General features: G+C 54.6%; 12 protein-coding genes across 12 annotated transcripts in view; 4 read left to right on the top strand and 8 right to left on the bottom strand.

Annotated features, from left to right (window-relative positions):
* Positions 1-936: 936 nt before the first annotated feature.
* Positions 937-2,772, top strand: GLRG_07623 (uncharacterized protein; the record flags this gene model as incomplete). Its single annotated transcript, XM_008098438.1, has 1 exon — positions 937-2,772. One exon carries the CDS (start codon positions 937-939, stop codon positions 2,770-2,772), a length of 1,836 nt encoding a protein of 611 aa, XP_008096629.1.
* A 295-nt stretch (positions 2,773-3,067) lies between these two features.
* Positions 3,068-4,660, bottom strand: GLRG_07622 (dipeptidase domain-containing protein; the record flags this gene model as incomplete). Its single annotated transcript, XM_008098437.1, has 1 exon — positions 3,068-4,660. One exon carries the CDS (start codon positions 4,658-4,660, stop codon positions 3,068-3,070), a length of 1,593 nt encoding a protein of 530 aa, XP_008096628.1.
* An 876-nt stretch (positions 4,661-5,536) lies between these two features.
* Positions 5,537-6,147, bottom strand: GLRG_07621 (uncharacterized protein; the record flags this gene model as incomplete). The annotated part of the gene is made up of 2 exons (XM_008098436.1): positions 5,537-5,973; positions 6,015-6,147. 2 exons carry the CDS (start codon positions 6,145-6,147, stop codon positions 5,537-5,539), a joined length of 570 nt encoding a protein of 189 aa, XP_008096627.1.
* Positions 6,148-6,674: 527 nt separating this feature from the next.
* On the top strand, positions 6,675-7,848 carry GLRG_07620 (uncharacterized protein; the record flags this gene model as incomplete). The annotated part of the gene is made up of 3 exons (XM_008098435.1): positions 6,675-6,740; positions 6,865-7,050; positions 7,114-7,848. 3 exons carry the CDS (start codon positions 6,675-6,677, stop codon positions 7,846-7,848), a joined length of 987 nt encoding a protein of 328 aa, XP_008096626.1.
* Positions 7,849-8,290: 442 nt separating this feature from the next.
* GLRG_07619 (uncharacterized protein) lies at positions 8,291-9,425 on the bottom strand (the record flags this gene model as incomplete). The annotated part of the gene is made up of 2 exons (XM_008098434.1): positions 8,291-8,775; positions 8,843-9,425. 2 exons carry the CDS (start codon positions 9,423-9,425, stop codon positions 8,291-8,293), a joined length of 1,068 nt encoding a protein of 355 aa, XP_008096625.1.
* A 1,226-nt stretch (positions 9,426-10,651) lies between these two features.
* GLRG_07618 (ATP synthase subunit J) lies at positions 10,652-11,082 on the top strand (the record flags this gene model as incomplete). The annotated part of the gene is made up of 4 exons (XM_008098433.1): positions 10,652-10,700; positions 10,770-10,799; positions 10,924-10,974; positions 11,030-11,082. 4 exons carry the CDS (start codon positions 10,652-10,654, stop codon positions 11,080-11,082), a joined length of 183 nt encoding a protein of 60 aa, XP_008096624.1.
* A 783-nt stretch (positions 11,083-11,865) lies between these two features.
* On the top strand, positions 11,866-12,813 carry GLRG_07617 (serine hydrolase; the record flags this gene model as incomplete). Its single annotated transcript, XM_008098432.1, has 2 exons — positions 11,866-11,953; positions 12,086-12,813. The coding sequence occupies 2 exons, from the start codon at positions 11,866-11,868 to the stop codon at positions 12,811-12,813; spliced, it is 816 nt and encodes a 271-aa protein (XP_008096623.1).
* Positions 12,814-13,018: 205 nt separating this feature from the next.
* Positions 13,019-14,673, bottom strand: GLRG_07616 (PCI domain-containing protein; the record flags this gene model as incomplete). Its single annotated transcript, XM_008098431.1, has 4 exons — positions 13,019-13,636; positions 13,695-14,414; positions 14,480-14,536; positions 14,590-14,673. 4 exons carry the CDS (start codon positions 14,671-14,673, stop codon positions 13,019-13,021), a joined length of 1,479 nt encoding a protein of 492 aa, XP_008096622.1.
* A 1,475-nt stretch (positions 14,674-16,148) lies between these two features.
* Positions 16,149-16,660, bottom strand: GLRG_07615 (uncharacterized protein; the record flags this gene model as incomplete). Its single annotated transcript, XM_008098430.1, has 2 exons — positions 16,149-16,278; positions 16,347-16,660. 2 exons carry the CDS (start codon positions 16,658-16,660, stop codon positions 16,149-16,151), a joined length of 444 nt encoding a protein of 147 aa, XP_008096621.1.
* Positions 16,661-18,438: 1,778 nt separating this feature from the next.
* Positions 18,439-19,527, bottom strand: GLRG_07614 (uncharacterized protein; the record flags this gene model as incomplete). Its single annotated transcript, XM_008098429.1, has 1 exon — positions 18,439-19,527. The coding sequence occupies one exon, from the start codon at positions 19,525-19,527 to the stop codon at positions 18,439-18,441; it is 1,089 nt and encodes a 362-aa protein (XP_008096620.1).
* Positions 19,528-22,678: 3,151 nt separating this feature from the next.
* Positions 22,679-24,151, bottom strand: GLRG_07613 (F-box domain-containing protein; the record flags this gene model as incomplete). The annotated part of the gene is made up of 1 exon (XM_008098428.1): positions 22,679-24,151. One exon carries the CDS (start codon positions 24,149-24,151, stop codon positions 22,679-22,681), a length of 1,473 nt encoding a protein of 490 aa, XP_008096619.1.
* A 1,232-nt stretch (positions 24,152-25,383) lies between these two features.
* The window catches only part of GLRG_07612 (tetrapyrrole methylase), a gene marked incomplete at both ends in the record, with an annotated part of 2,105 nt that continues 1,175 nt past the window's right edge, over positions 25,384-26,313 (bottom strand). The window contains one exon of the mRNA XM_008098427.1: positions 25,384-26,098. Within this exon, the coding sequence (XP_008096618.1) occupies positions 25,384-26,098 (715 nt within the window). The remainder of the gene's footprint in view (positions 26,099-26,313) is intronic.

Here is a 26,313-nt window from a genome sequence, read left to right as displayed (position 1 = left end):
GTGTGGCCTGCAGACTCTTTGGACTGGAAGTCAACACAGGAAACCCCCGTCGTTGTGGTTAAAAAAAAAAACCAGCAGAAAGGCGTGTCAGCCCGAACTTGGTGAAACCCTATTACTGCACTCCCCCCCCCCCCCGCCCCCAAAACGAGGTGGGAAAAATGCGCTACTTTGCCGCCGCAACCAAAGCATTTGTGGACGGATGCGCCGGTTGGGTTTAAGGTTCTGTGTTCGGTCGATGCTCGCATTCGTAGGTTTGAGGCGGCAGCCGACTTATCGACCGACCGAACGGCCAGATTTACGCTTAGAAACTACGGGGTGCCTCGGTGGGTTCTCCGGGGGTCACCTCCGGGACGGAGCTCCTCCAATTCCCCGGATGGCTGAGCTGGCAAATGCCCGCCCTCTGGCTTTCCTTGATTCAGGTCGCATTGGCCCGACATACATGAGTGATGGTGACATGGCGCCAACCGCTGTGTAGTACTTTAAGAGGCTGTGCAACGACGCGCGTAAGACATTTCTGGCGTTCCACGATTCCATTATGGGGCCCCTCCCTCATGTAAGTCGATCAAAAGATGGGCCCTCTCCAAGTCAGGTGGTTTCTCGAGCGTAGTTGTCATGATTAGATGACATAATTGGACAAGGGTGCCCGGGATCGTCGCTCTGTCCAGCAAGTCATATTTAGGAACTCCCGGAGTGCGCTTCTCCCTTTTCGTCCACCTGCTCCCCCCCCCCAATCGTCCTACTATACCAATACTGCCGCTGTATCTTATGCCGGTTGTTCTTATACGTGTAAACTTGTCCGGTCCGGTGAGCCTCACTTAACAGATGACGGCCGTCGCACCGCCAGCGTATCTTCACCTGCCCATCCACCCATTTTAGACCCGGTTTCTTTCTACCCGCATGTTTTCTCGCAACGGCCGAGCAAGCCAGAAAGGCACAATGTGGGAAGAATCCACGCGGGGGGGACGGGAGGGGCAGCCGGACGAGTCCCCCCGGTCAAAAGAGCAAGACCGGTACGGCGAAGGCGGCGATAACAGGACGTCGGCCGCGGCCGCGGCGAGGAAGAGCGCGGACAAGATCAGATGCCTCGATGGCCTCCGCGGAGTTGCCTGCCTCCTCGTCTTCAACTACCACTTCCTGTGGCCGTGGACGCCTGCCATTATGCTTGGCTACGGGGCCATGCCCCCCGGGTCCCCCGAGCCCTACTTCGAGCGGTCATCCTTGCCCATTCTGTGTCTTCTGCAGCGCGGACGCCCAATGGTGGCCATCTTCTTTGCTATTTCGGGCTATGTCCTTTGCCGCCACATCCTGAGGGCCATCCACGAGCGACGCCTCGAGGCCGCGTACCAGGGTCTCGCGTCCTCCGTCTTCCGACGTGTGTTCCGCCTGTACATCCCCCCCACCATCAGCATGTTCCTGGTGGCCGTGCTCGCCCAGATGGGCGCCTTCCGCTCCGAGCATGACATCTACAAGGGCCCCGACTCGAGATACATCAACGGCACTGTGACGGTGGCTCATCTCAACAAGACCTGTGCCAACGGGACGCATGCAGTCGAGGGAGCCCTCGGCATCGCGAGGTACATGGGGCTGACGACCCCGGCGTTCTTGGGTAATGTCACGAACAACGAGACCAGCACACTCTGCGTGAACGCCACATCCCGGCTCTTCATGCCCCCGATGTTGTATCGGCTGGCCGACGACATCGCGGCAAAGGCCAAGGCGGCGAATGAAACCAAAGGACTGAACGGGACGGTCATCAACATCACCATGACGGACGCGCCCACGATGTCCTATCACGACCTCCTCCACTTGAACGCCAAGCCCGTGGTCCTGGACGATAACAAGACCCCGCCCAACGCCACCGAACCGCCGCAATTCTCTTGGGTCCAGCTCGGCGGCTCGTGGGAAGAGCACCCGTTGATCCACGACAACATCACCTACGCCCTCTCAAACTTCACAAGGGCCTACGTCGAGTGGGCCAACCCGTTCAACTTCGGCCACTACCACACCCGCTACGACCCCCACACCTTCACGATTCCAATGGAGCTCCGCGGCTCCATGTTCATCTACCTCTTCCTCATGGGCACCGCGGCCCTGAAGGCCAAGTGGCGCTTCCGCCTCGGCAGCCTCCTCTCCGCCTACAGCCTCATCTTTGGACGGTGGGACATGGCCATCTTCATGGGCGGCTTGCTGCTCTCGGAGGCGGACATCAGGCGGGCCGACGACCGGGGGCTAGCACCGCCGGCGACGAGCAGCAGCAGCAGCAGCAGGAACGGCCGCCAAACCGGCCCCGGACAATCGGCGCTGAGCTCCGGCGGGGCCCGCTGGGCCGTCCTCTTCGTCGCCCTCTACCTCCTCTCGTACCCCGACGCCGGCGCCGAGTGGACGCCGGGTTTCGCGTTCCTGTCGTCCCTCGTGCCGAGGTACTACATCCCGCTGTCGGGCTGGATGTTCTACCAGGCGATGGGGGCCCTCCTGCTGCTCCCTTGCGTCCTGCACAGCCCGCTGCTCCGCGGCCTCCTCGAGGCGCGTGTCGCGCAGTACCTCGGCAAGATCAGCTTCTCCTTCTACCTCGTCCACGGCCCCGTGCTGCACAGCCTGGGCTTCTGGATCATGCCGAGGCTCTTCGAGCAGCTCGGCCGGAACGCGGGGCTCGTCGTCGGCTGGGTCATCCTGCTGGGCGTTTCGCTGTATCTATCGGACTGGTGGTACAGGAAGATTGATGCCTGGAGTGCCACTGTCGGGAGGAAGGTAGAGAAGATGATGAAGGACTGATCTAACATATATATACATATATATATATATAGCCGGGCGGCTTGGTGACTGTTTTAATTAGAGTTTGTTCATGGGAAATGAAAACGGCCAAGTAAAGCAAAGACAGGCAGGTGAAGGTCCATTGTGATTTATATACAGGTCAGGTTTCGTATGTTTCAAGCCGGCATTGGTGTGTTACCAGCAGCTTGTCCTCAGGGTCACCCAGGAAACCGGGCACAACCAGTCACTGTCATGAGCATTCACCAGTGGTGACCGTTGTGCTGAGTATTCCTTATTATCATTTTTATGCGGGGACCTAGTTCTGACGATGCTGAACGACCAACTTCTTCCACGGGCTTGTGCGCTTGGAAGGGCGCTTAGGCTGCTTCCAGATGGGCCGGTCAGGGTCATAACCGACCAGGCAGTTGACCGTCTCGGCGCCCTCGCCGGCATCGTTGATGTCGCTGCCGACGGGGTTGCGCCATTGGCCGGTCAGCTTGATGTGCCCGTCGAGCGCGTCCGTCATGGTCTTGCCGAGCTCGAGCGCGTTGGCGGCCCTGCTGTGGGCGTAGTGCGTGAGCAGAGAGTGCGCGGCCTCGCGCTCGCCGTTCTCGATGAGGAGGCCGGCGCCCGCCTCGACCCAGCCGACGTCACTGCGGCTCTGGTTCTCGAAGCCCGTGAGCATCTGCGTGACGATGGGCAGGTACATGTCGGGGGCGGAGCACATGTAGTAGAGCACGCGCTTGAAAATACGGCCGGCGAAGACGCTGGCCTCCTGGAGCTGATAGTCGGGGTTCAGGAAGCTGCCGGACGCGCCGGTGGTGAGGTAACGGTGCTCGCCGAACTCGGGAGGCACCTCGTTGACGCCGAGCCACCACGGCACGAACGGCGAGGAGACGGATGTGGCCGGCGCGTTCCAGATGCGCAGGAGATCGGGGTCGACCCCGGCCTTGAGGCTCACGACCTGCCCGTAGCCGGCCTCGTCGTCGGCGATGCGCTTGTCGCGGACGCGCTCCATGAGCTTTTCCTCGGTGAGGGGGGCCATCTTGAGCGTGGCATCCTCCAGGGCGGCCTGGGACATGAACTTGAAGCCGCCGTCGCGCGCGGTGACGTTCTCGCCCTTCATGCCGTATGCATTGAAGATGTTGAACGGCTCGCCGCCGTCGGGGTTCCACCAGCCCTGCTCTACCGCAAAGGAGACGATGTTCTCGGAGCCCATATAGTCCGAGCTGTTGGCAAAGTCGGTGGGGAAATCCTCAATGTAGCCGGGGTACAGCACGCGAACCTCGTCGGCCTTGAGGCGCTCGGCCGCCCACAACTTCTTGCCGCCGGCCATCTCCCACACCACCCAGCCCTCGTCCTTGTCGGCGACCAGGTGGGTGTTGCCGCCGTACGTCGCCTCGCCGTACAGGTTCACCAGGTCGCCAATGATCTCCACGCCCTCCCGCGCGGTCCTTGCGCGCTCCATAACGATGCGTGCGAGGTCGCTGTACTGGATGCCGTGCTGGGGTGTGGGCGTCATCTCGACCAGCTCCTCGCGGTTCTGCGCCCAGACGTCGCGGACGGCGACCCCGTTCTCGTTGAGGCCGCCGTTGGTGAGGGGCGCCGGGAAGCCCTCAAAGTCCGAGTACTCCATCGACAGGTACCGGTAGGTGTGGGCGACCTGGGGGATGGTGAAGAGCTCGCCGGGTATGCTCGCCTTGTCGGTGATGCCGACGGTGATGGTGGCGTCCGGCGCGTGGTCGCGGGCGGGGAACAACTGCAGCCAGTGGGAGGAGACCTCCTCGCCGGTGCCGCCGACCATGACGCTGCCGTCGGCGGTGAGGTCCTTGCCGACGTAGAAGGCATAGCTGGCGGAGGCCGGTCCAGCGAGGACGGCCAGGACGACAGCGGAGCTTTCCAACATCATCTTGGCCCGTGTTTCGAACGGAAGATGGAAGACTCCGAGAGAGTTGGCTGGAGTCCAGTGAGGGAATTGAAACAGGAGAGGAAAAGGCCTCTTCAAGCGGGCCCCCTTTTCCCCTTCCTCTCTATATTTCCAAGAAGACCCTTCATTGGCATCGGCGTCGAAGGAATGCCCCTCTCCTTCAATGTTGACTTTGGCTTGTAGTACCCCACACCGAAATCTCCGGTATCGCTAGCGGTGTAGATAACGGGTGCCAAGGATCGTATATTGGGTAAGTGGTTTACGTTGCTAATCGGCCTCTATATGCATGGGCTACAAGGATTATCTTGTTTCTCTTCAAATGACCCTGGGGGAGTTGGTTAAGCAGCTTAAGCTACAATCAACTCCCGCAGGCATGGTTTGACTCGGCACCACAAGCGACAAAAGTCGACCTAATTGGACGTGAGACCGCAAGTCATTTCCCGATACTTGAGGCTTTTAAATCCGCACGCCAGTCAGCGTTCAAAACCCTGTGTATTCTTGAACTGATGAGTTTCATGCCCGCAGAAAGGCTAAGATGTAAAACAAAGGGAAGCATGACACCACATCCGAGATGAGACCATGAAAATACCGTGCGATATGTTTTCCATGCATATATTGAGGCCTGGTGGCCGGGTATCATTAACTCTTCCGGAGTTCCGTCTGGCTCTTCTATTGTGCTTCACTGCCTCCTGCGGCATCGCCTTTCACAGCCCACTTGTAACTGTCCACAACCAACAGCAGTGACGCGCCAAGGGCTTCGTTGCACCAGCAACCGTACATCTTTCCTGATGTTCGAGGCGGAGGTTGGCGTAACGCTTCTTGAAATCCGATGCTGTTCACACCGACCACTTCCAAGCATCACTTCAGCCGCACAGTAGCCTCGAGACCGCTCAACTTCCTCACGCGGCTCTCGTCCTCGAACCCCTCCTCGCCCTCGACGACGACATCGTCCACCACTCGTAAGGTCTTGGTCCGCACCTCGACCACGCAGTCGCTCTGGTCCGTAAACCACGCCGCAACGGCCAGGACCTTCTCGACGGCCTTGCCCGCGCCGAGGACCACCGCCTCGCCGTCGCCCCCCCTGGTCCCGTTGTCGCGGTGCAGCAGGTCGATTCGCTGGTTCAGGTTCAGGCCCCGTGTCGACGGCGCGTTGTGCTTGAGGGACTTGTCGAGCTGCGCGCGGACGCGCGACACGACCGACATGAAGGAGCATTTCGCGCCGACGCAGATGTACTTTGACTTTGGCGAGACGGGCTGCTGTGGCCGGGCGAGTGCCCGTTTCCGTATCTTGGAGCCTAGGGGGCGTGTGTTAGGTGGAACTCTGGGTTCGACCAACAAGGGCTGGGGGATAGCAGATTTGGCTTGCCTTTGGGTAATCGGGACAACTTTTCCACTTTTGACTGCTGTCCCCTCTGCCTTGAGCCGTCCTTGCCAGCCTGGCCTTGTGTCGGTGACCGGGAGGGCGCCATGATTGATAGGCAGCCGTGTGCAAGTCTGAAGGGGGTGTGATGAGATGAGCCCCGATGATCCAAGCCGATCTAAGAGCTTGAATTATATCCGTAACGAAGTTCCTTAAAAGTTGCTAGAATTTTGGCTCGTGGGAAAACGTATTCAGTAATTCGGAAGGTTTGTAAGCGTGGCCTTCAGAGCTTGAATGAGACGATCCAAAAGCGACCATGATCCCGTCTCCCCAGATGAGAAAAAGTGTAGATGCATTAAGTGGAGACACTGTCCGCCGTGGACACCTGTATAATGGTGGGGCACATGCTAGCTCGGCGCCCCCCACACTGTACAAGGTACCGACCGCCCACCCCCCCTGGTCCTCGAAGCCTCCTGCAATGACGAGATGCAGGACCCGAGCTTCAAACTATCGTCCGTCATGAGTTGACCATCCCACCACTAAACGCCCTGTTGCGGCTGCCTGCAACAACCGAACACCACCACCGCGACCACCCCCTCGACAACCTCCAGGCGCTAAGGAGAAGAAAAAGACAACATGTCAATAGCAATCTGGCCTCGCCTGTCCCCAGAGGACCTGCTTCAAAAGAAGCAGGAATCGCTCGTACGTATCCCCATTCCAGCTCTCTCTCTCTCTCTCTCTCTCACCACCCAGTTCCCCGACGCAAAGCAGGTTGCTTTCACCAAAGTGAGACGAAATGCTAATCAGAATCGGACCGCCCCCGCAGAGACGCGAGCTCGAATGGATTGTCACGGAGACCCACGCCGTCCTCAAGGACGTCCGCTACGGCCTGCAAGAATGCTACGCCCTCCTGGCCCCCATCGACCCGGGCAGCACCCTCGTCATGAGCACGCAGCGTAACGAACGCGTAAAGGGGACGGTGACGCGGGTCGGCACGCGGATAGTCAAAGGGGTTCGGTTCTCCTCCCCCCGCTCTGCACCGCCGGCTCAACCCATCGCTGACATATATCCATAGACAATCCACCTCCAGCTCCGAACCCTCCCAACCCAGACCCTTACCCTCGACCCCTCGCACCCGATTCACATCGCCGCGCTCGAGACGGTTCACACCCACCTCACCGAGTGCCTCGACCTCCTCTCCCTCACAGACAGCCCGTCCCCCTCCACGAACCCCACGCAGCTCGCCGCCCAGCTCCGCATCATCGCCGCCTCCCTCGCCGAGTCCTCCTCCCTCCTCAAGGGCCCGTCCCCCAACCAGTCCGACCCTCGCTGGCAGACCGACTCGTGCCCCCCCATCCACTTCACCCCGCCCCTAGGCCCCAGCGTCAGCTTCCACCTCGGCCTGCAGGAATCGAGCCTGGTCCTCTGGCTGCGCGCTCTCGAACCCGTTGACACGCCGGTCCACTTTGGCACCAAGCTCGGCCTGGCGCTAGGCACCGTCCGCAGGCTCGAGCACGACGAGATGGATCGCCCGTTCCGCTTCACATATAGCACCGTGACGGACGGTGGGCAGAAGCACAAGCACGGCACCGGGCACCCGCGGAGCAGCGAGAGCACTCCCAGCGGGCTGGGTACCCCATCCAGCAACGGCGAGGCCAACGAGGTTTACGTGCGGGAAAAGGTCCGCGTCGAAAGCCTGCCGGACCCCAACTTGATGTCGCTATCCTCCAAGCTGATTGCGTTGGGCCATACACTGGCCAGTGCTAGAAGGAACCTGGCAGCGGTCATGGGCGAGGAGTTTGACGAATGAGACAAGAGTCCTTCGTGGTCTGTAGTTGACATTGGATACCCCCCGGAGTTTGGCAGGGAAATAGAATCATTACGCCTTGGCCTAGGCAACTGTTTTTCAAATTCCTATGTCCTGGTTCTTTTGACCAGAGATCTGTCTGTACACATACAAGTTGCCAGAGTGTAACCCTCTAGAGGGTTACGAACGAAAAAAAAAAGAGAGCAAGGGAGTCTGTCTTCTGGACCTTCCAATCCCAATCCATAAATTCGATTCTCCAAGTGCTTTGGCAAGCAGACACGAACCGGACTGATCAAGCTTCCGTGTCGTATTTGTAACAAGGTAGGTAGACCACGTCAACGTCGGTAAGGGGAAGGCGGCTCGGGATTGACAGATCGAGGCATGTGAAGCTGCACAAGCCACTGAGGTGGTTGATCAAACCCAAGCAGCCAAAACAGCTCCCGCCTCATGCCACCGGAGACCAGGGCATGGGGATCAGGATCCTGGACTTCATGGTCTGAATCAGCGGGACAGTCTTGTGAACTGTCTCGCTCCAGCCCTCGACACTCCAGCTCTTCTCGCGGCGGATCTTGCGCTCCTCGAGGTTGGCGAACTGCCAAAGGTGGTGGACAGTGTTGAGATCTCCTATCTGCACGAACCAAGCACCAACGCCCTCCATGACCTCGCGTCTCGCCTTGAGGCCCCGTCTCCAGTGGGTCTCCCACTCGAGGAGGTTACCAGGGTGTAGTGTGTATGATCTCAGCTCGAAAACGCCGCCAAGCTGCCGGGGTGGCGTGGTGGGCCAGAAGGAGAACTCCTGCATGAGAGACGTCTTCTTCGAGGTGATGAGGCTCTTGAGCTTCTTGTCGAACTCGGCGAAGTCGGGGTGCGAGCCAATGTTGTGGATGGACTCGTGATAACCCTGGTAGCGCTGATACTCCCAGATGTGGACTGCCGGCCTAATATTAGCAACTGGTTCCGCTTCCGCATAGGGGGTGGGGGTCGCGAGCTAACATACCAAAAGTGTCACAGTCTCCAACCTCGGTCCTCCAGCTTCCAACCAAATTGACCTTATTCTCGGGCATGGAAGCCATGCGCGGGTACCAGCTGCCAACGAGCTTGGTGTACTCGTCGACCTTGTCGGGCTTGACCTCGTGGAAGACGATCGAGTGGACGTACTTGCCTCGGGCGAGGACTTGGCTGAAGCTGGCCTCGAGCTGGGCGTCGAGCTCGCGACCCTCCTTAGTGCCGTAGATGAGGTTGGTCAGGGGACCGGCCTTGCGCGGAGGCTCTTGAGAGGCTTCGGCCTTCTGTCCTGAAGTAGCACTCGCAGATGAGCCCAAGTCCTGGGCGGATCCAGAAGCGGAAGGGGAGGGGAAGGATGATCGAGTGTACGCACTTGCTTCCCGCTGCTTCTTTTGCTCAACCAACTGCTCTCGGAACTGCTTGGACTTCTCGTTGAAAGACGCGACGCTCTGGGGCGCGGGGGTTACGTCGGCCATGGAGGGCACCTTGAGCTGTTGGCTCGTCGAACTGAATGCTCGCAGCGCGGATCGCGGGGTTGCCGCGCCGGCCGCTCGCACCAATCGCTGGCTCAACATCTTTTCGGTGAGGGGGTGTATGGGGCAAACGGGGTGTCGGTTTGTTGTATGTAGAAGGATAAATGGAAGTGGTGACCGAGAGGTGTCTCTTTTACTAAACGAGGTACGTTGTCGACTTGAACAGAAGGTGACAAACGTGCTCTTTGTTTTGCAAGAACAAGCCTCTGGTACTGGGATGTGAAGGAAGAAGTAGGTAGAGCAGATTCGACACGTCTTGATCGACAAGAAGCAGGAAGCACCCGAGAGCAGGGGGGGCTATTACAGAACGGGGAGCAAATCGACTGTGCACAAGGAGACGGCGGCGGCGGCGCCAGACGGTTCGTACACACGGTCTGGTCTCGTCGGGGAATGGTAGCAGTCAGGAGGTATCCCGTCTGGTAGGTAGGTGGGTAAGGTAGGTAGGTAAGGTAGGTAGCGGCAAAGTTGTCAAGGTTGTGGTGGTCTCGCCCGTGCTTGCAGCGGGAGACTAGTTAATGGGATGGTTGTAATTGGATGAAGGCGAGAAAGAGGTCGGGCAACAACCGTGCAAACGTGGTGCGTGTCTCTGATTCTCTGCAGATTCCCCGCACTTTACAGTATGAGTAGGTATTACCTATGGTAAGGAGGAGAGAGAGAAGTGAGGGAGCTTCAGGAGGTGCAGGAGGTGTGTGTGGCAGGGACCAGATGGGGGTGACACAAGAGATGAGAAGTTTGGCTTGCTGCACTATGTTCGGGGTCTGGCACCACCACCACGCCAATCCCAATCCAAGGTTCCCAAGTTAACTTGGCCCGTCTCGTGCCCCCCAAACCTGGGGAGAGCTGAAGCCGAGGGCCCAGTGGCCCTCCCAGACGGCGGAACTGGGGGATGGAGCTGGAGCTTGGTGCCGGTGAGAGATGTGGGTACGTAGCGCCTCCAAATGCGCCCAGATGCGGAGAAGAGTCGAATGATGTCACATAAGCGGCCGGGGTGCATGAGAGCGACGGAGAAACATTCCTGCGTGGTTCCGTTTCAGTTCCGAGACCTGGCGACGCTTGGGCCGTGCGCTTTCTGGACCACAAACGGACGAGGCCCTTCTTCACAGTTTTGGCCTGAGGCTGCAACGGTCGGCTACGGGTCCAACCGCCGAAAGCTCAATCGGAGGAAAAAGGCTCGTTCTGATAGCTTCACATCGAACCTCCGAATATCGCCCGCCCATCCAGACTCTCAACTTCTTCCACCCCCTACAACCCACATCACAACCGTCAAGATGACTTGGCTCGGAGCTCGCGCACTCAAGAAGTACCCCACGCCCGTCCGTACGTGTCGCGCGCCGCCCGTCCCCCATGTGTGTCCGCCGTGCAATCAATTGCTGACCTCCCTTGCAGTTAAGCCGATGGCGCCTTTCTTCGCTGCCGGTATGTCCGAGTCTCCCCCAATTGAGCCCTCGTAACACGAGCGAAACGACTTCGTAATCACGAGATCGAAAAACGACGAGTAGCATCGACCGAGGGACGCAACAGGGACTGATATGTTTTGCAGGTCTGGTCATCGCCTACGGCATCAACTCGGCTCAGAACGCCATGATGAAGTGTACGTCGCACCAGCCGACCCTTCCAGGTCATTCAAGACTAATATGGGGATGCAGCCGACGAGTGGAAGAACGACGCCCGCAACCCCCTCGCCAAGAAGGCTCACTAAGTTCGCGATGGAACAGTCCGGGGCTATGCATAGACAAGACCGAGCATTTGGGGAACGTGTCGAGGATGGAAAGACCCGCCAACACGTATATCTTCATGGACGCTGTACCATAGACACACGGCTCGCCGTCAATTGAGCTGTTGTACTAATTTGTTTATCCTACATCTGTCGAGATGGTGCCTGGAGACCGAGGGGTCATATGTCGAGGATAACTTCTGCAGCATCGGAGACGGTGAAATGCTCACTAGAGCTTTGTGAAGCGACTCTTATGTGTGTGTAGTGAAACCAATGGATTTCGCTTCAGATACTACGAAGAGGGCCGCGAATGGTTTCAATTGGCAATGTTTACGGTGACGTCGCGGTTGCTGGACCTAAATGATCGAGGGGCTCGGACATACGTGGTTCTCGATCACGTGACATCAATAGCCTCAACAACCTCCCAAAAAATGTTCAAGACTCGGAGAAGCCCTGGTAATGTCAAATATTTGCATGCTCCGAATATGTGATCTTGGAAGTGTGATATGGTTTGGTCGTTCAGTTGAGCGGGTTGCTTATCGCCGTTTCCCATCCACCTTGGTTTCGGCGAAGAGTCAGTGTGGATTATGACGAATCCACACCTCTTGTCCCGTCGCTCTCCCGGCCTCGCTTTACGCCCTTCCAATAACACCATAGATACAAACACACATGAGACCCGTGCTTTGCTTCCGAGTCAACTCTTTGCTTCTCGGTTCTAGACCTTGCGCCAAATTTCGAAACCAGTTTGCTCACATCTTTCACTGCGAAATGTCAACGACCAACGGGTCAACGCCTAGCGGCGCGGCAGCGAAGAAGTCCAACGGGAAGCGGGAGATCAAGATTCTTATGCTCCACGGTAAGATATGTGTTCCATCACTTGCATCGTCTAGCATGAGTGATGGGGGAAGGGGAGGGGGGCTCAGCGTGAACACCTACCCCACTCACGCAGACGACTGATTTGAAAACACATCTCACTAACACTCTTAAGGATACACCCAATCGGGCCCCCTCTTCCGCTCCAAGACCCGCGCCCTCGAGAAACTCATCACCAAGTCCCTGGGCCCCTTCAACCTCGTTCCCTTCCTCTTCTACCCTACGGGTCCGAACAGGCTCTCCCCGCGCGACATCCCCGGCTTCGTCCCGGATGAGGAGGGCGGCGGGGAGGACCAGGACATCGACTCCTGGGCCTGGTGGCGCAAGGACGAAGCCTCAGGCTCTTACCGTTTCCTTGCCGAGGGCATCAACACTGTTGCCAATGCAGTGCGCGAGGCCGGCGGCGGCGGCGTCGACGGCGTGCTAGGCTTCAGCCAGGGTGGCGCCTTCGCCTCGCTGCTGGCCGCCATGCTTGAGACGCCGCACCGCCCCGACGACAAGATCCCCGAGATCCTGCGGGCGCCCGTGCATGCCCTCAGGGAGGCCAACGGCGGGCGGCCGCTCAAGTTCGCCGTCATCTACTCGGGCTTCTACGCGCCCCCCGAGGAGCTGCAATGGGCTTACGACCCCAAAATCAAGACACCTACGCTGCACTTCCACGGCAGCCTCGACACCGTGGTGGAGGAGTCGCGGAGCCAAGGGCTGGTGGATCGCTGTGAGAACCCCATGGTCGTTGTGCATCCTGGGGGCCACTATGTGCCCATCTCCAAGGAGTGGGCTATGCCACTGATTGGCTTCATTAAAAAGATTGCCGACGAGGAATCGGCCAAGAGCAACATGTAGAACCATAAACGGGCACGGCAGTTACGAGTAAACGATTTGACGTGTTGGCACAGAAAGGGACCTTAGAAAACATAGTCGATCAAAGAACAGACCGAAGCACGATTTTGCAACATCCCAGCCCGGTTCATTGCCTTCTTCTAGGGTAGTTGCTCTACAATTACACGCCGTATCTCAAGTGTCATGACCCCAACGACCCATCAGCCGTTTAATGCGCCTTTGTCGCCTTTCCCTTGCCGGACTTTGAGGCTCCCGGCTGGATGCTGGCCATCATCTCCTCCTTGGTGATGAGATGATCGATCCGCTCCAGGTGGCCCAACAAGCTCTTCATGTTGGAGCTCCACTCGTTCAGGATGTCATCCGCGTCTCTAGGCTTCGCGAAGCTCACGATACGCGCGGGACGGTCGATCTTGGCATAGATCGTCTTTGACGTGACCAGTTCGCTGATGTACTTCTCTGTCTCGTCCTCGGTGAGATCCAGGAGCTGGGTGAGGCGCTGGGTCTGGATGCGAGTATAGTACTTGGCGACCACCCGAACGTTGTGCTCGATGACTCTCTTACGGAGATCCAGCCAGCGTTGATGGGCCTTCTCGTCATCGGACTGGCCGGGCTGCGCATCAAACACATCGGTCTCACAGAGGTGAGGGCCAAAAGTCTTGGAAACCTCGGGCCAGCGCATGAGCTCGTGGACGGTGAAGAGCTTGAGGAGATCGGCCTCTTGAGAGACTTGGCTGATTCTGGAATCCTTCTGGATTCTGTGGAGCAAATCGTGCTGTTCGTTGTCGTGCGGGGCAAGGATGACGAAGTAGATGATGCGTTGCAGGACCTGTCAAGCATTATGGGTCAGCGGATGAGCCTGGTCAAGGCAACCTGGGAGTACTTACGGGGTGAAGCTTCTTGGGGTCTTCTTCGACCGCCTCGGTGTCGAGCACCTGGCGGTAGTGCTTGCACACGTCGAGGTACTTGTCATCGTGCTTCGCAAGGATGATCTGCTGCTCGTAGTACCGAAGCTTCAGGTCGGTTGTGTCGTCCTCCTTCTCCTCGGGAACCTCCTCGCCTCTCGCCTTCTTCTTCTCGCGCTCCTTCTTCTCCTTCTCCAGTTGCTCGGGGGTCTTCTTCGGCTTTCGTGACAGGTAGCGAGTGCTGATCTTGCGGCTAAGGATGCTGGCTTGAGTCCAGTCTCCAACCTCGATACAAAGAGCGACTTGTGCGAGAATAAACTCAGTCTTCTCCCGGCGGTCCATGGAGCCGAAAGTCTCCACCTGCAGCTCGCACAGAATGTCCGTTGCCGCCTTCAGGTCACCCTGCTCCTTCTTGATGTCGGACAGGGTCTTGGTGATGCGCGCGCGCTCGACTTCGACAAAGATCTTGCCTTCGGTTACTGTCCGCAGTGTCTCAATAACAGAAAGCTTAGTTTCGAGGTTGGGGGTAGAGTCGAGGAAGCTCATCACGGCCTGGACCATCTTCGTAATAGCTTGCTTGAGCTGGCCATGCTTCTTGGACAGAATCAAGACCTGCTCGTTCATCAAGCTCCAGTCACCAGCATTCTTGGCGATGTTCACAATGGCGATGAGTATACGAGATGTCGACGCAAGATCTGAGGACTGCGGTCCGTTAGCATGTTGTCATGACGCACGCCTCGGACAGGGAAGAGGGACAAGTGGCTTACCTGGCGGGTCTGCTTCTCTAGGACACTCAGCTTCTCAATGGCGGCCGAGATGTCACTCTATACTCCAATTAGGAAAAGTTTTGCAAGCTCCAAACAATGGGTGGGCCAACCTCCGCGAGCTTCTCAGCCTCTGGGATCTGCTTGTCCGTCTCCTTCGAGAAGTCCTTCTCGGGCTTCAGGGCGCCGTCCGACATTTTGGGCGATTATCTTCGGGGCGTCGTCTTCGTCCGGGGAGGATTGCGCGTACTCGGATCGTGAAGTCGTGAGGAGCGTCGGGGTTGGGATTCGGGGGGCGGGGGATTGTGGTCGGGGAGGTGAGGCTAGGTTGAGGTTTGGCCAGAGGCTCCCACAGCTACGCAACTGCTCGTGCCTACCTCACCCTGGCCGCCTCCAATGCTCAGATACCCGGATTAGGTAAGGCGGGGCACACTCGACGGAAGGGCGTACCTTTTCCCGGCCGCCGGGCCTACCCCGGCAGCCTTTGGTCCTGCTGGTAATTGATTACCGTCCGCACTCGTCGGTTTCGTAAGCAACCAGTAGGCGGGCTAGCTGAATATAGCTAGAGAATTACTATTAGAAGCTAGTGTATAAACATTGCACTAAACTGAAGATAGCAGGCGGTCAATCCACCTATACCCAGCCAGCCAGGCTTGCACCTAAACCTCCTGCTGACGTATTTAGCCTGATTGCAAGTGGTTTACGAAACTGACGAGTGCGGACGGTACCTACTCGTCGCTACTATGTAGTCAGAGGCAGATCTGTATCTTTCCGTTTGTTCCGGTCGCCGTCGTCCTCCTAAAAAAAAACCCCCGAAAGAGACTTTGCCTCTTTTTTCGCCATCTTCTGTCCTGGCATATTCCCGCAACGACCCCATACAAGAGAAAGTAGGACGACTCTATGAGATTGATGGCTGCAAGATGGTGCATGAGCAGTCTCCCAAATCTAGCCGATAGCCAAGTCGCTGTAAGCCTAGTTATCTCTTCACATGAGATTTGGAAATGACATCATATGGTTCCCCAGCAGTATTTTGAATCCGACGGAATCTAAATACGCAAAACCTAGTTCTTGACCTCAATCAGGATAAGATGTTTTCAACCGCGACAACCGGCCTCTTTATTATTCAGTGTACTCCGTACTGTATTGCTAACCAGAAGTCATGACTAGCGGGCCTGATGCCTCAATGTCACGTCCACTTGAATTTAGTGCCTCTTTAGCCAAATCTTCATCATCTGAACCGTCCATGATATATTTCCAAGGGACTTGAAATGTCGATTTGACCAATCGGGAGTCGGTAAGTGTCGGATCGCTGCTGCAATCGTAATGGATGACAAGCGAGCGTGCTTGATGTACTGAAGCCATCATCTTTATAGTTCCCAACCTGCCAGCTTTCGTTGGCAAGCTCCATTGGGACAACCGCATTTCATAGACACAAAAAATATGATGACGTTCCAAGGCCGTCAATGGCTAGTGGGCACACCAGAAAGTTTCAAGTGTGATGTATATATTGCACTGATTCTATGTATACATTAGAATTATAAACAAGAAGCCATTACTTCAATGGGAATGGCTGAGGGTCGAAGGTAAGGGGGTTTTGCTGTTGATGACGATAGTCGTATCGTTGGCCTGGTCACAGAGGTCACCGAGACCGTGTGAAGGCGTCACCGAGCACTTAAGCGTTGACGGCAAGGGGGTTGCTGTTGATGACAATCGTCGTAGGGTTGACCTGGTCGCAGAGAAGGTCACCAAGACCACCGGCATGGCAGTACGTCAAGACATCACCCTGGCCCCAGTAACCAACGCTGTAAGACTCGTATTAGTGATTTGCTCGTCGGAACGGTGTGCAACTCGTTGATGAGGAGGAACTTACCCAGGGGCGAACGTGTGGTAGATGCTCAGAGCGTAGTCGGTCTCGTTGCCCTTCTGGACGCTGAAGCTATATTTGAAATCGCCGCAGGTGATGACATTGGAGGGAACGCCAGTATCGGCGCTGCAAAGGAGACCCTGTGCATCGTCGCCAGAGAGATTGAAGCTGACGTGGGTCACCGTGCCGTTCTCTTGTCTGCGAACGGAAAGGTTCGAGATATCAATGTTCTCGGAAGGGGCGCCGTCATCTTGAGGAGTTGGGGCGGCGATGGCAGAGGCGCCGAAGAGAGCAACAACGGTGGCGAGAGTGAACTTCATTTTGAAGAGACTAAAGATGGAGAGAAGTAGAGAAGGTCTTGTGGTGCTTGGTTGTATTGAACTTGTAGGTTGGGGATTGGTGTGATACAATCCATCTAGAAGAAGCGCAACGGTCTTTTATAGATGATTCCGGTTGGAGTCGCGGAGGCCGGCACTGCTGCCAAGTAGGGGGTTCCGCCCAGCTAGGCGAATAAGGCTGGTGATTTCGACGTCACCAGCACTTGGGCAGAGGACTAGAGGGTCATTCTGTGGGGAATGCCTGTCCAGCAGAGCCCAAAAAGCCGTAGGTAGTGCTCTGGCCCCAGCGAGGGAAATTCAGGGCCGGTCGACAAGGGACAAACACCAGAGGCCCGCTGAGCAGACTGCTTGCAGATTAGTCTATAATGCATACGGGGTTCCACACCTTGGAAGTGACCAGAAATAGAAGACGACGATCCGCTATCCTAGTCACTTGTCGGGACCGGGATTCGTGCAAACTATGCCGTACGGAGCGTGCGGAGGTATGCTTGCGCTAACCCTGACTGTAACGTTGTAGCGCCGCGCTGGCGGCTGGCGGTCAACACCAAGAACAAGGGGCGGTGGGTTGGTAGGGATGATCTTCTCGTATTGCTGCTAAACTTTCGACGTTTGTTACTTGCCGCAGCGGAGATGCGAACCACATGGTGCATTGCAGCTGTGACGAACCGCCAACGTAAAACCTTGGTTTCCTCTTACTATGCCGGTGTTAAACGACTGGTGAGTCTCAGCTTGCAGCCCTTTGGACATGGCGGCGTTGCTCTGGCTTTCAATAGACAACGTAGATCTGATGGTGCAGTCTGAGTTGTCCCCGCTTCGCTGTTGTTGTTGTTGTTGTTGTTGTTATTAACAGTTTGTAACAAAGTTGCCGGAATAGACATTGGGCTGGCTACCAGAACGGACCCAGATGCCGATAGCCATGTCATGTGAGACGGTTACAGGTATTTTCACAGCCCCCTTTTAGTACTTTCATGGCCCTCTAAGCCCATCTAGGCTAGTCTCTTTCCTATCTTTATTAGTCCCGTTAGGAATACTATATTCCATTCCATCACCCTAACATAACCAACTAACCCAGACCCTAACCATCCTAACTACTAACCCTACGCATCTTTAAAAGTATATATAAAAGATGCGTAGGGTTAGTAGCTAGGGTCTAGGTTAGGGTCTGGGTTAGTTGGTTATGTTAGGGTGATGGAATGTGTTATTTGGGTGTATTGTGGCGGTGGTGGCGGGTAGGCTGTGAAAATACCAGAAGGGGGCCATATAAATACCGGTAACCATGTAAGACTGCGTATTTTCCGAGCTGTGAGCCTCCCAAAGGTTTCAACTGCATCAAGAAAATCTCTGGCAACAAGTCGACATTGAAGCAGGATTCTACAATGGCACACCCATGGAACACCTGCTGTTGGCACATGGGGGATGTGTTCCGGGAAAGGTTGGTCACGTGATATTCACGTGACACACCGCCTCCCGGCAGTATCCACCCTTCCCCGACAAGGGTATGCCAACAGGCCAGTGCCAAAAGTCTAGATACAACCACAATACAACAAGCAACACCACACAATCCTACCCATACGTATGTGTGATTAGGGATGTCCCATCATAGTGATAATCAACACCTGCTTTAAACGTCCAGCACAGGCCCTGATTTTCCGCCGTCTCCCACTTTCAGAAATGACCGCCTGCGACCAAAATGTCATAAAAATGACATAAATAAAAACGTACAAATGCTGAATGAGCATCTTGGGAGAAATCTGCTTCATTCACACCTCCTCATCTTCCAGCGTCACGAGCCCTTTGTGATACATGTCTCGTACAACTGGGTACGTAGCGCAGGCGAAATTGCTCCGTCTGTGCAGAACGTATGCTGGAGTTATTTCGGTGACCTCGGGAACCGGATTGAGGCTCCAGTCTGGAGTGAAGCTATGGATGAGGTATGACGCAGAAAAGTCTCGTGCCCACGTTGGGCGCTGGCTGTCGTCGTAAGAGGGTAAACGTTGTCCCGGTACGTGATGCTCCAAAGGGGAGGCCGTGTCGTTGTGAAGGCCAAACAACTCACGGGCGTCTTCGAATAACCAGCCCATGGGCGCAAAAGCCTCTCGGTCCATGATGAGCATCTCCCCGGCGTCCGGGACGAGACTGCGCGCAACGGCCGTGAGGGCATCGTTGCTGTGCGTGGTCCAACCGCCATTGTAGACCTCGTGCATCATATCCATCCACTTCGTAATCATTTTGCTGCCTTTCTTGGCCATAAAAGAACCGCTGTTCAGGTTGTTGTCTTTTTGTCGGCCGCTGATGGCATTGAATCCGCTTCTACGCAGCACAGCAACGTCTCGCAAGGGCTGTATGTCGAAGTCTATGTACACACCGCCGTAGTCGTGGACCGCCCTAACCCTCGCAAAATCCGAAGTGTGCTCCCTGAAGCTGAACGTAACGCCGTGCCTTGTGGTAGTCGGCATCTCAACCCGGTTGACCTTCAAGCCGGGGATCGCCAGCATGCGCATGGCCCATTTACTGACGACCCCTTGTCGCGCACGAGCAATTGTGGTCTCGTGAGCGTTCGTGTGAAGATAAATGGTGTCTGGTTTCCAATAGTACCATGCAGAGTATACAGAAAGATATTGTTCAAACGTGAAAAGAAGATCGCCGCTGGCGTCGTTTTGAGCCCAGACGTAATGAACCTGGTTCGGAATGTTGTCAACTTTGCCCTTGATTCTATCTCCGACACTGTCGGAGGCAGCAATGATGTAAGGATGGGATGAAGCCTTGAGAAGCCCGAGAACTACAATAACGCTCAAAGCAAGTATAGTGGAAATAAGTATGAACGGGAGTTTTGAGCTGCGCCGTCCCATACTCCAATTGGTGACACTAAACAAACTCATGAGAGGAGATAGAAGGGGTGTGTCCGAATTGATTCTGGCCGGGACTGGGATCACATGATGTGCAAGAAGAATAATCAAAGAAAGGGAATGGCATACGCACTGGACTGCGCAATCGTTAGTTAAATGCCAATAGAATCCGGCTTTTTGAGTTTTAACCAACTGTGTGAACTGTGCTGTCACCTGCGACTTCGTTCAATAGGTAAGGTAGATACATAGGCAAAGATACAAGGCGGTCCCCTCGTGAGGTCGCACAGTTACACAATAGTGATCATACACAGTGGAGGGGGGAAACCATCAAAGCACCATGCTCAGTACTCAACAACACAATATAAGGTTTCTGAAATTCCATGGAGATGTCCGGGCATCTACCCTACCCTATTGCCAAATATAGAGGTTATGAGTACGTCAATAGATAGAGGTACCATAAACCCCTGACGTTAGCGAGCTGCGACTGCTACAATAGGGTAGATACCCGGCTATCTCTATGGTATTTCTTCTAAAACCTCATATTGTGTTGGTCTGATTCTTTCACTGTGTATTTATGACTGTGTATAGTTACTTATGTGTGCCTATGCCGCCCTACGGGGGACAGCCTTGTATTAGTGTTCAACAACATAGTTCAGATTACTGGCGAGGTTGTCGGAAATTGCCGTTTGAAGTACAAAAGGGCCGTACTTTTTCGTGATGGAGAGTCTCACATTCTTACTCAACATGGTAGTTGGTTCAATTTGAGGTGCAGAGATCTGAAATCATTTGTACGTCTTCCGAAGATCGTAGAGAGAACGTTTGTGTTTTCAATGGAAAGCGTTGGCTCATGAGACATCGAAGTTGCCTGAGTCATTACTCTTACATTGATGCTGTGCAAACCGCCTAGAATGTAGGAAAAATTGTGTGTTGGTGACAATATGACAGAAGAATTGTCCCAGAGCCATGGTAACACAGCCGAAACGGTATGATCAGCAGGTTGATGAGCGGTAAATCACCGTGTTTGAGTTTGATCCAACTCATCAATCCTGCCACCGGGGCCGTGCCCAGCCTCTGATGATCAATCGGCATGTTGACGAAGCAACTAAAATTATGGTTTGTTTTCTGCATTAGGTTAAGTACCGAGGCGGCGGTTGAACTATAATATGTGTCCATTATTTCAGATGCTGCTATGGGCTACAGATTAGGTGGCAGAGATCCCAATTGAGCAAGAGCGTTGTTTTTCCAGCATTGCAGCTAAAACCACATGGTAACCGGTGTACGAAACTTGGCTCTTATCAATGCTGACCGCAGATCGTCCCATTTGATTTCGGGTCAACATTATGAGCCAACCTCCAAAGCAGAGCTGAGTTTCGTTCGTGGAACACAGGGCACGGTTCACTGCGGGAAGATCTCTGCGTCTTGTGCGGAAGCTCTTCCTGGTACTGAGCCTCCTGGGGTTGCATCTATGAGATAATAATACCTTTGTACTCATGAATAATGATACTTGACCTGTCAGACTCAGCTAAAAGTCTGAAGAACCGTTAGCGGTGATCTGAACTTGGCTTTGTAAACAGCTGCGGGAATTCTTATACCATGCCACTGGCGGGCGAGCGTGTGCCGCTGTTTAAACACTGTCGAGTTAGGATGGCATGTGGCATCAAGCTTGTGATACAGATAGGTAGTTTAGTACAGGCCTTGTTACGTCCTGAGTCTATACTAAGTATTAATTACGGTTATAGTTCTGATGGCATGTTGCATTTAAACACGTTCTTGACTGCACGTCGTACTTTTCCTCGATGTCAACCAATCTCCGCACATTAACCCCCCCGGCACTCATTGCGCTTCAGTGTTTTGGCAAGATGTAGTTCGGATAGTCTGCTAAGAAATTCGCGGCTTGATTCTAATGCTGATGCTGATTTGCCGTCACATTGTGCTTTTGTTAGTTTCCAGCCCTGTGCTATTAGCAGTTGGTCTACCTTGTTCTGTCCTGCAAAGTTTACAACAAAGCCAGAACATCGTTGCCATGGAAGTCTCCAGCAGTGTAAAAAGAGCGTTTGATGTCCAGTCAAGGTGCGATGCCAGGAAGTATATCCGCATGCGGGTATACTTCGCTTTCCTCCAACCAAGAAGAGCTGGTCAATGGATTCAGAGGCAATGCCATATGGGAGATTATGAGCAGCCTCAGATACGTTTCCCACTCGATTCAGACGCGTGTCATTGCTGAACACTTTGCGAAAGGTTGATGGGGATGAAACTTGAGTGGGGTGTCAAGTCCAGTCCCTGCGAGCACTGTTGGCGTGGCGGCTGCTATGAGTTCGCGGTAATCAACGGTACTTACACGGAAGTTCAAGTGAGCCAGCCTAGATTACAGCAGGGAGTTCAAGTTAACCCTATGTTCCCGTATTTGAATACGGATAAGCCCCTTGATAAATCAACAACGTTTGTTGCTGTCGTGTTACTGTTTTGCCCTTGCGCTAAACTTGGGCACTGTCGGTGCTAACGGGAATGATTCATTTTCCCAAAGCCACAAGCGACTGGCGAGGGCCGATAGAGCGAGGTTGTAGTTACATAACGGCTATATGAACCTTTTGTTGGAACAGCATTCTGACTGATTCGTACGTATGAGTCAGGCACCACAGAAGTCTATAAAACTGGCCACTTTCTAGCCAGCCAGACCAACTAGACTCAGAGAATTCATGCCTTCGACAACCCCTTTTGTTTGATGCATCAATCCATCTAGAGTCCTTTCAATACCTTTTCACGTTATAGACTCAGTCCAATGTTGCAGATGTACTATCTCTTTCTGATTCTAGCTCCTCCTTTTTCATTTTGTTTCTGTTGTGTTTGTCTCTAAATTGGAGGTGTTGACTCCGGACAGTATACTGCCATGACTAATAGGACAAGATTTGACTGAATTATACAGAGCCTCCTCCAAATGAGATAGTCGACCATTTCAAACAAGCCACCGGGCTGAGAAGAGTATGAATTTTCTAATCGGATCGGGGATGGAGTGAGTGGCAAGGAAAAAGTGTCTGAGGTTGGATGGAGCAAACCTATTATCGTTAAGTAAATGATATCTGGGAGCTATATAGTTTCCGAATGAGTAGACTATACAGCAAGAGACCAGAACCTGCTACCAACTCATTACTGGAATTTACGGGTTCGAGGAATGAAAGCGGAACGAATAACCAAAATCGACCCGTTTGGCGTCGAAAGTGAAACCCAAGGCCCTGGCATCAATATGATCTGCACTGAAACGCAGGCGTATCTTCCGCATGCTTGCAAACGTCTCTTCCGTCTGAAGTAGATTCAATAGATGCTGGACATGAGGCACTATATCCAGGGTACAGCCATGAAGCTCGAGGAACTGGAGGCTCGGGGGAATATAGCTGACAAGTCGAGATGTCTTGTTAATTTCAGTGAGCCGCTCCTCCTCGGGCACCGAACTCTGCTCGTGGCCTATGGTACAGAGGTCAGTAAACCCCATGAAAGCCTCCATGCCGATATGTAGGGTCTTCATCGAGGTCATGTCCTTCAGGAACGTGCCGATGAAGAAGTTTTCCCGCTTGCGGTACCAGTCCATTTCCCTCCAGCGGTCTTGGTAGTCAATGTACAAGTGCTGGAGAGTCTCTCGATGCGGCAGCAAGGCCTGAGCAAGGTCCGGCAGCTTGATCTGCATGTCGGAGAAGGAACTATCGCCTGGAGTCCAATGGAATGATTTCAGCCCTCTGCAAGCCCATATGAGACTTCTCAGCCCCTCTATCGTAACGTTGGTGTCGAGCAAAGTCATATCCTGGACGTTTGAGCAGCCTGGAGGACTGGCTTCTTCATTGAAAAGGTGTCCGTTCGGGCCACTGTTGGACAGACTAAGGCAGGTGAAGGACCGCAACTGCGGCAGTTGGAGGAATTCTTTGCCAATGTTGAAGAAGTGAAACAAGGTCTTTGGGCTTTCTGGCTCGCCAAAATATTGCCGCAAGCTGTCAAGCAGGGGGCGGTTGGTCCCGGGAGGCGCTCCAGATGTGGAAATCATTGCATGCCTCGCCGCCGCCCTGATAAGGCGAGGCAGCAGCCGAGGCGATAGCGGGGTCCCAAGTTTGAGTGTCTCGAGCCTCGGACATGCAAGTAGCAGAAGACCAATTTGCTGCTCAACCAAGCCGTCGACCAGACCTCGCAGCCACTCGTCTCTGACAGCCTCCCAATTCTCGATGTGGCTGGACAGACCTGATGCATCTATTAAATCCGTGTACACAGCCATCTCATCGCTGGTAGGCCCAAGCGGCCTTTTGTTGGTGGGGGCGAGCCGGTAAATGAGGCTTGTGGAGACGTGTATAATGCTTATACGTCGCACGTTATGCGCAAGCTCGGGCTTTGTTATGGTGATGTACCGGAGGAAGTCGAGATTGCGACTGCGCTTCTGAGCGTGCTGGCTCATGTTCTTTGAGGTGACATTCTCGTAGGTGTAGACAGACAAGGGCAATGCAAGTTGGTGGAGGTGTTTGCATGTCAACAGGACCGCGCGTATCGACTGATGATGCAAGTAGGCCAATTGCTGGAGGATATGAGTTTGAACCTCTACCGGGAGTTCGAGAAATGAAAGAGCCCGGGCCGCACGACTGCCGGCCGTCATTTTGAAGTTGATGTACTTTTGCTTGGAATGAGTTGTCGACCAGTTCTTGTTGGAAGTTGTTTGGAGGAGTTTGCGTGTGTCGGAATGAAAGTGGTGGCTGAAAGGGGCTACTACTAGGTACCAGCATTGAGCGTCTGCCCTAGAGGCATTAGCGTTAAAGACTAGGAGTTCTGATGTGAGATCTGACACAATAACCTGCACGTGGGATCTGGCGTTTCCATCAGCCACAATTGGGCGTTTACCTATATCAATCCCATGTTCTGCTGATTTTGTAATTGACTGTAGATATATCACGCAATTACCCTTACAACATTTTCTTGACATTGTCTCTCACATGCTGGTTTATTATAGCTGGAGAGATTAGGTTGATAGAGCATAATAAACCCTAGACGACGATGTCACGTTGTTTAACGCTTCAGTACCGACTGGCATTAGCCTAAAACAACCTGGAGGAGTGATATTTGATTACTGTACAAAATGTTATTCTTTGAGCGAGAATTTGCCCGGTGATTTGAGTGTCCCCTCTTCCACGACAGCTGCCTAATGGACAGGTGTCATGAAAACAATAATTCAAGCTTCTAGCATAATAGGCTGGCGATTTCCCAAAATGCATAGCCTTCAAATATACACGATCCCTTGCCTTCATCGAGGGATAGGTCGATTCAGGGGGTTGAAGTGACGAAGTCTCAGAAGTCGGTTTCGAGTCCGGAATAATAATTCATTAATACGGCTCTCAAGAACAGTCAAGTAACATAATTGCTCTTGATATAACAAATGGGCATCAATGGGCATATGAACCTTGTAGTCATGCATCCACTGGCCTCAGCAGTCCTCGCATATCACAATGTTCGACTACTCGAAAAGAGAATTCTCCTCCCCCTCTTCAGAATTCTCACGCAGCATCTGGCTACACGGTTAAGACCATAAAAAAAAACCCCCCAATCTTGTTCAGGCCCCAGTCTTCAGCGAGGGCGAAGTTGCGCCTGGGTCATGAGTGTGACAACGAGCAGCCTTTCTGGGTCTTCCTGCAGTCGATAATCATCGCGCCTGCTAAACATGCCAGCTAACTTACAGTTTACTTAGTTAAAGAAGGAAGGGTAGTATTTCTTTTTTAGATTCTTGAAAACTGTTTCCTGCGCCTCGCAATGCTGTCTGTCTGTACCCCTCTTGATCCAGGCCATGCACCAGTGAAACCCCGTTCCCATAACTACCTAGACATAACAAGAAGATGCTCATGACAACCCAAGAAGCTCATCGAAATCGAACCCCTTGAACCCATCTTCCACAGCCCATGCCCGCCCCTTCTCCCTCTCATATAACGCCTCGCACGCCCGACCGACGACGAGAAGGCCGGGCGGTCTGCTTCCTTCCGTCTCGATCGCCTCGGCCACGTGCTCCAACGTCGTCCGTATGACCCTCTGGTCAGGGCAGCTCGCTCTCTCGATGACGGCGCAGGGCGTACTCGGCGGCCACAGAGCCCTCTTCGGCGTCTCCTTCACCTCGCCGCCCCCCCTGCCTTCGGCCGCTTCCGGCTCCTCCGTCTCGAGGTAGCACGTCAACTCTCGCACCAGCCCGGTGATCCGGTGCAGCGCCATCAGGAAGACGACCGTCCTTGTGGCAACGAACCCGGGCGGCGCCGGCGGCTTGCCCTTCTTGCCCGTGCCGGTGCAGACGAGGACCTGATCGGCGACGTCCCGCTGCGTGGGCGGAATCCCCGCAAACAGCGGCGCGCTGAGCGAGGAAGTGATGCCCGGCAGGACCGTGACCCGGTCGCCGAAGCCGTGCTCCCTGAAGTATGCCACCTCCTCTCCGCCGCGGCCGTAGATGAACGGGTCGCCCTGCTTCAGCCTCAGGACCGTCTTTCCCTCTTTGGCGCCCGCGAGCGCGAGCTCGTGGAGCTCCTCCTGCGCCTGGTCCGCGTTACATTCAGTATTCTGCGCAGATAAACTATTCTAGGTTGCGGACATTCCAGAACACCCACATTTTCCGATTGGTAGTTTAACAAGACAGCCGAAGTCTCCTAACAATTTGTTAAAGACGGTACTATTGGATCCTGCTCATATGATGGAACGTCTGCGCTCGTGTGCAGGACGTTGTGCTGGCCTCTATCAATTTGCAGTGGACCATAGATAGCCCGAGCCGGACCGGCAGTGGAAGAAAAA

Source organism: Colletotrichum graminicola (genome assembly GCF_000149035.1).
Source record: "Colletotrichum graminicola M1.001 genomic scaffold supercont1.33, whole genome shotgun sequence".
NCBI lineage: Eukaryota > Fungi > Ascomycota > Sordariomycetes > Glomerellales > Glomerellaceae > Colletotrichum > Colletotrichum graminicola.
This window is presented reverse-complemented; position numbering and strand designations above follow the sequence as displayed.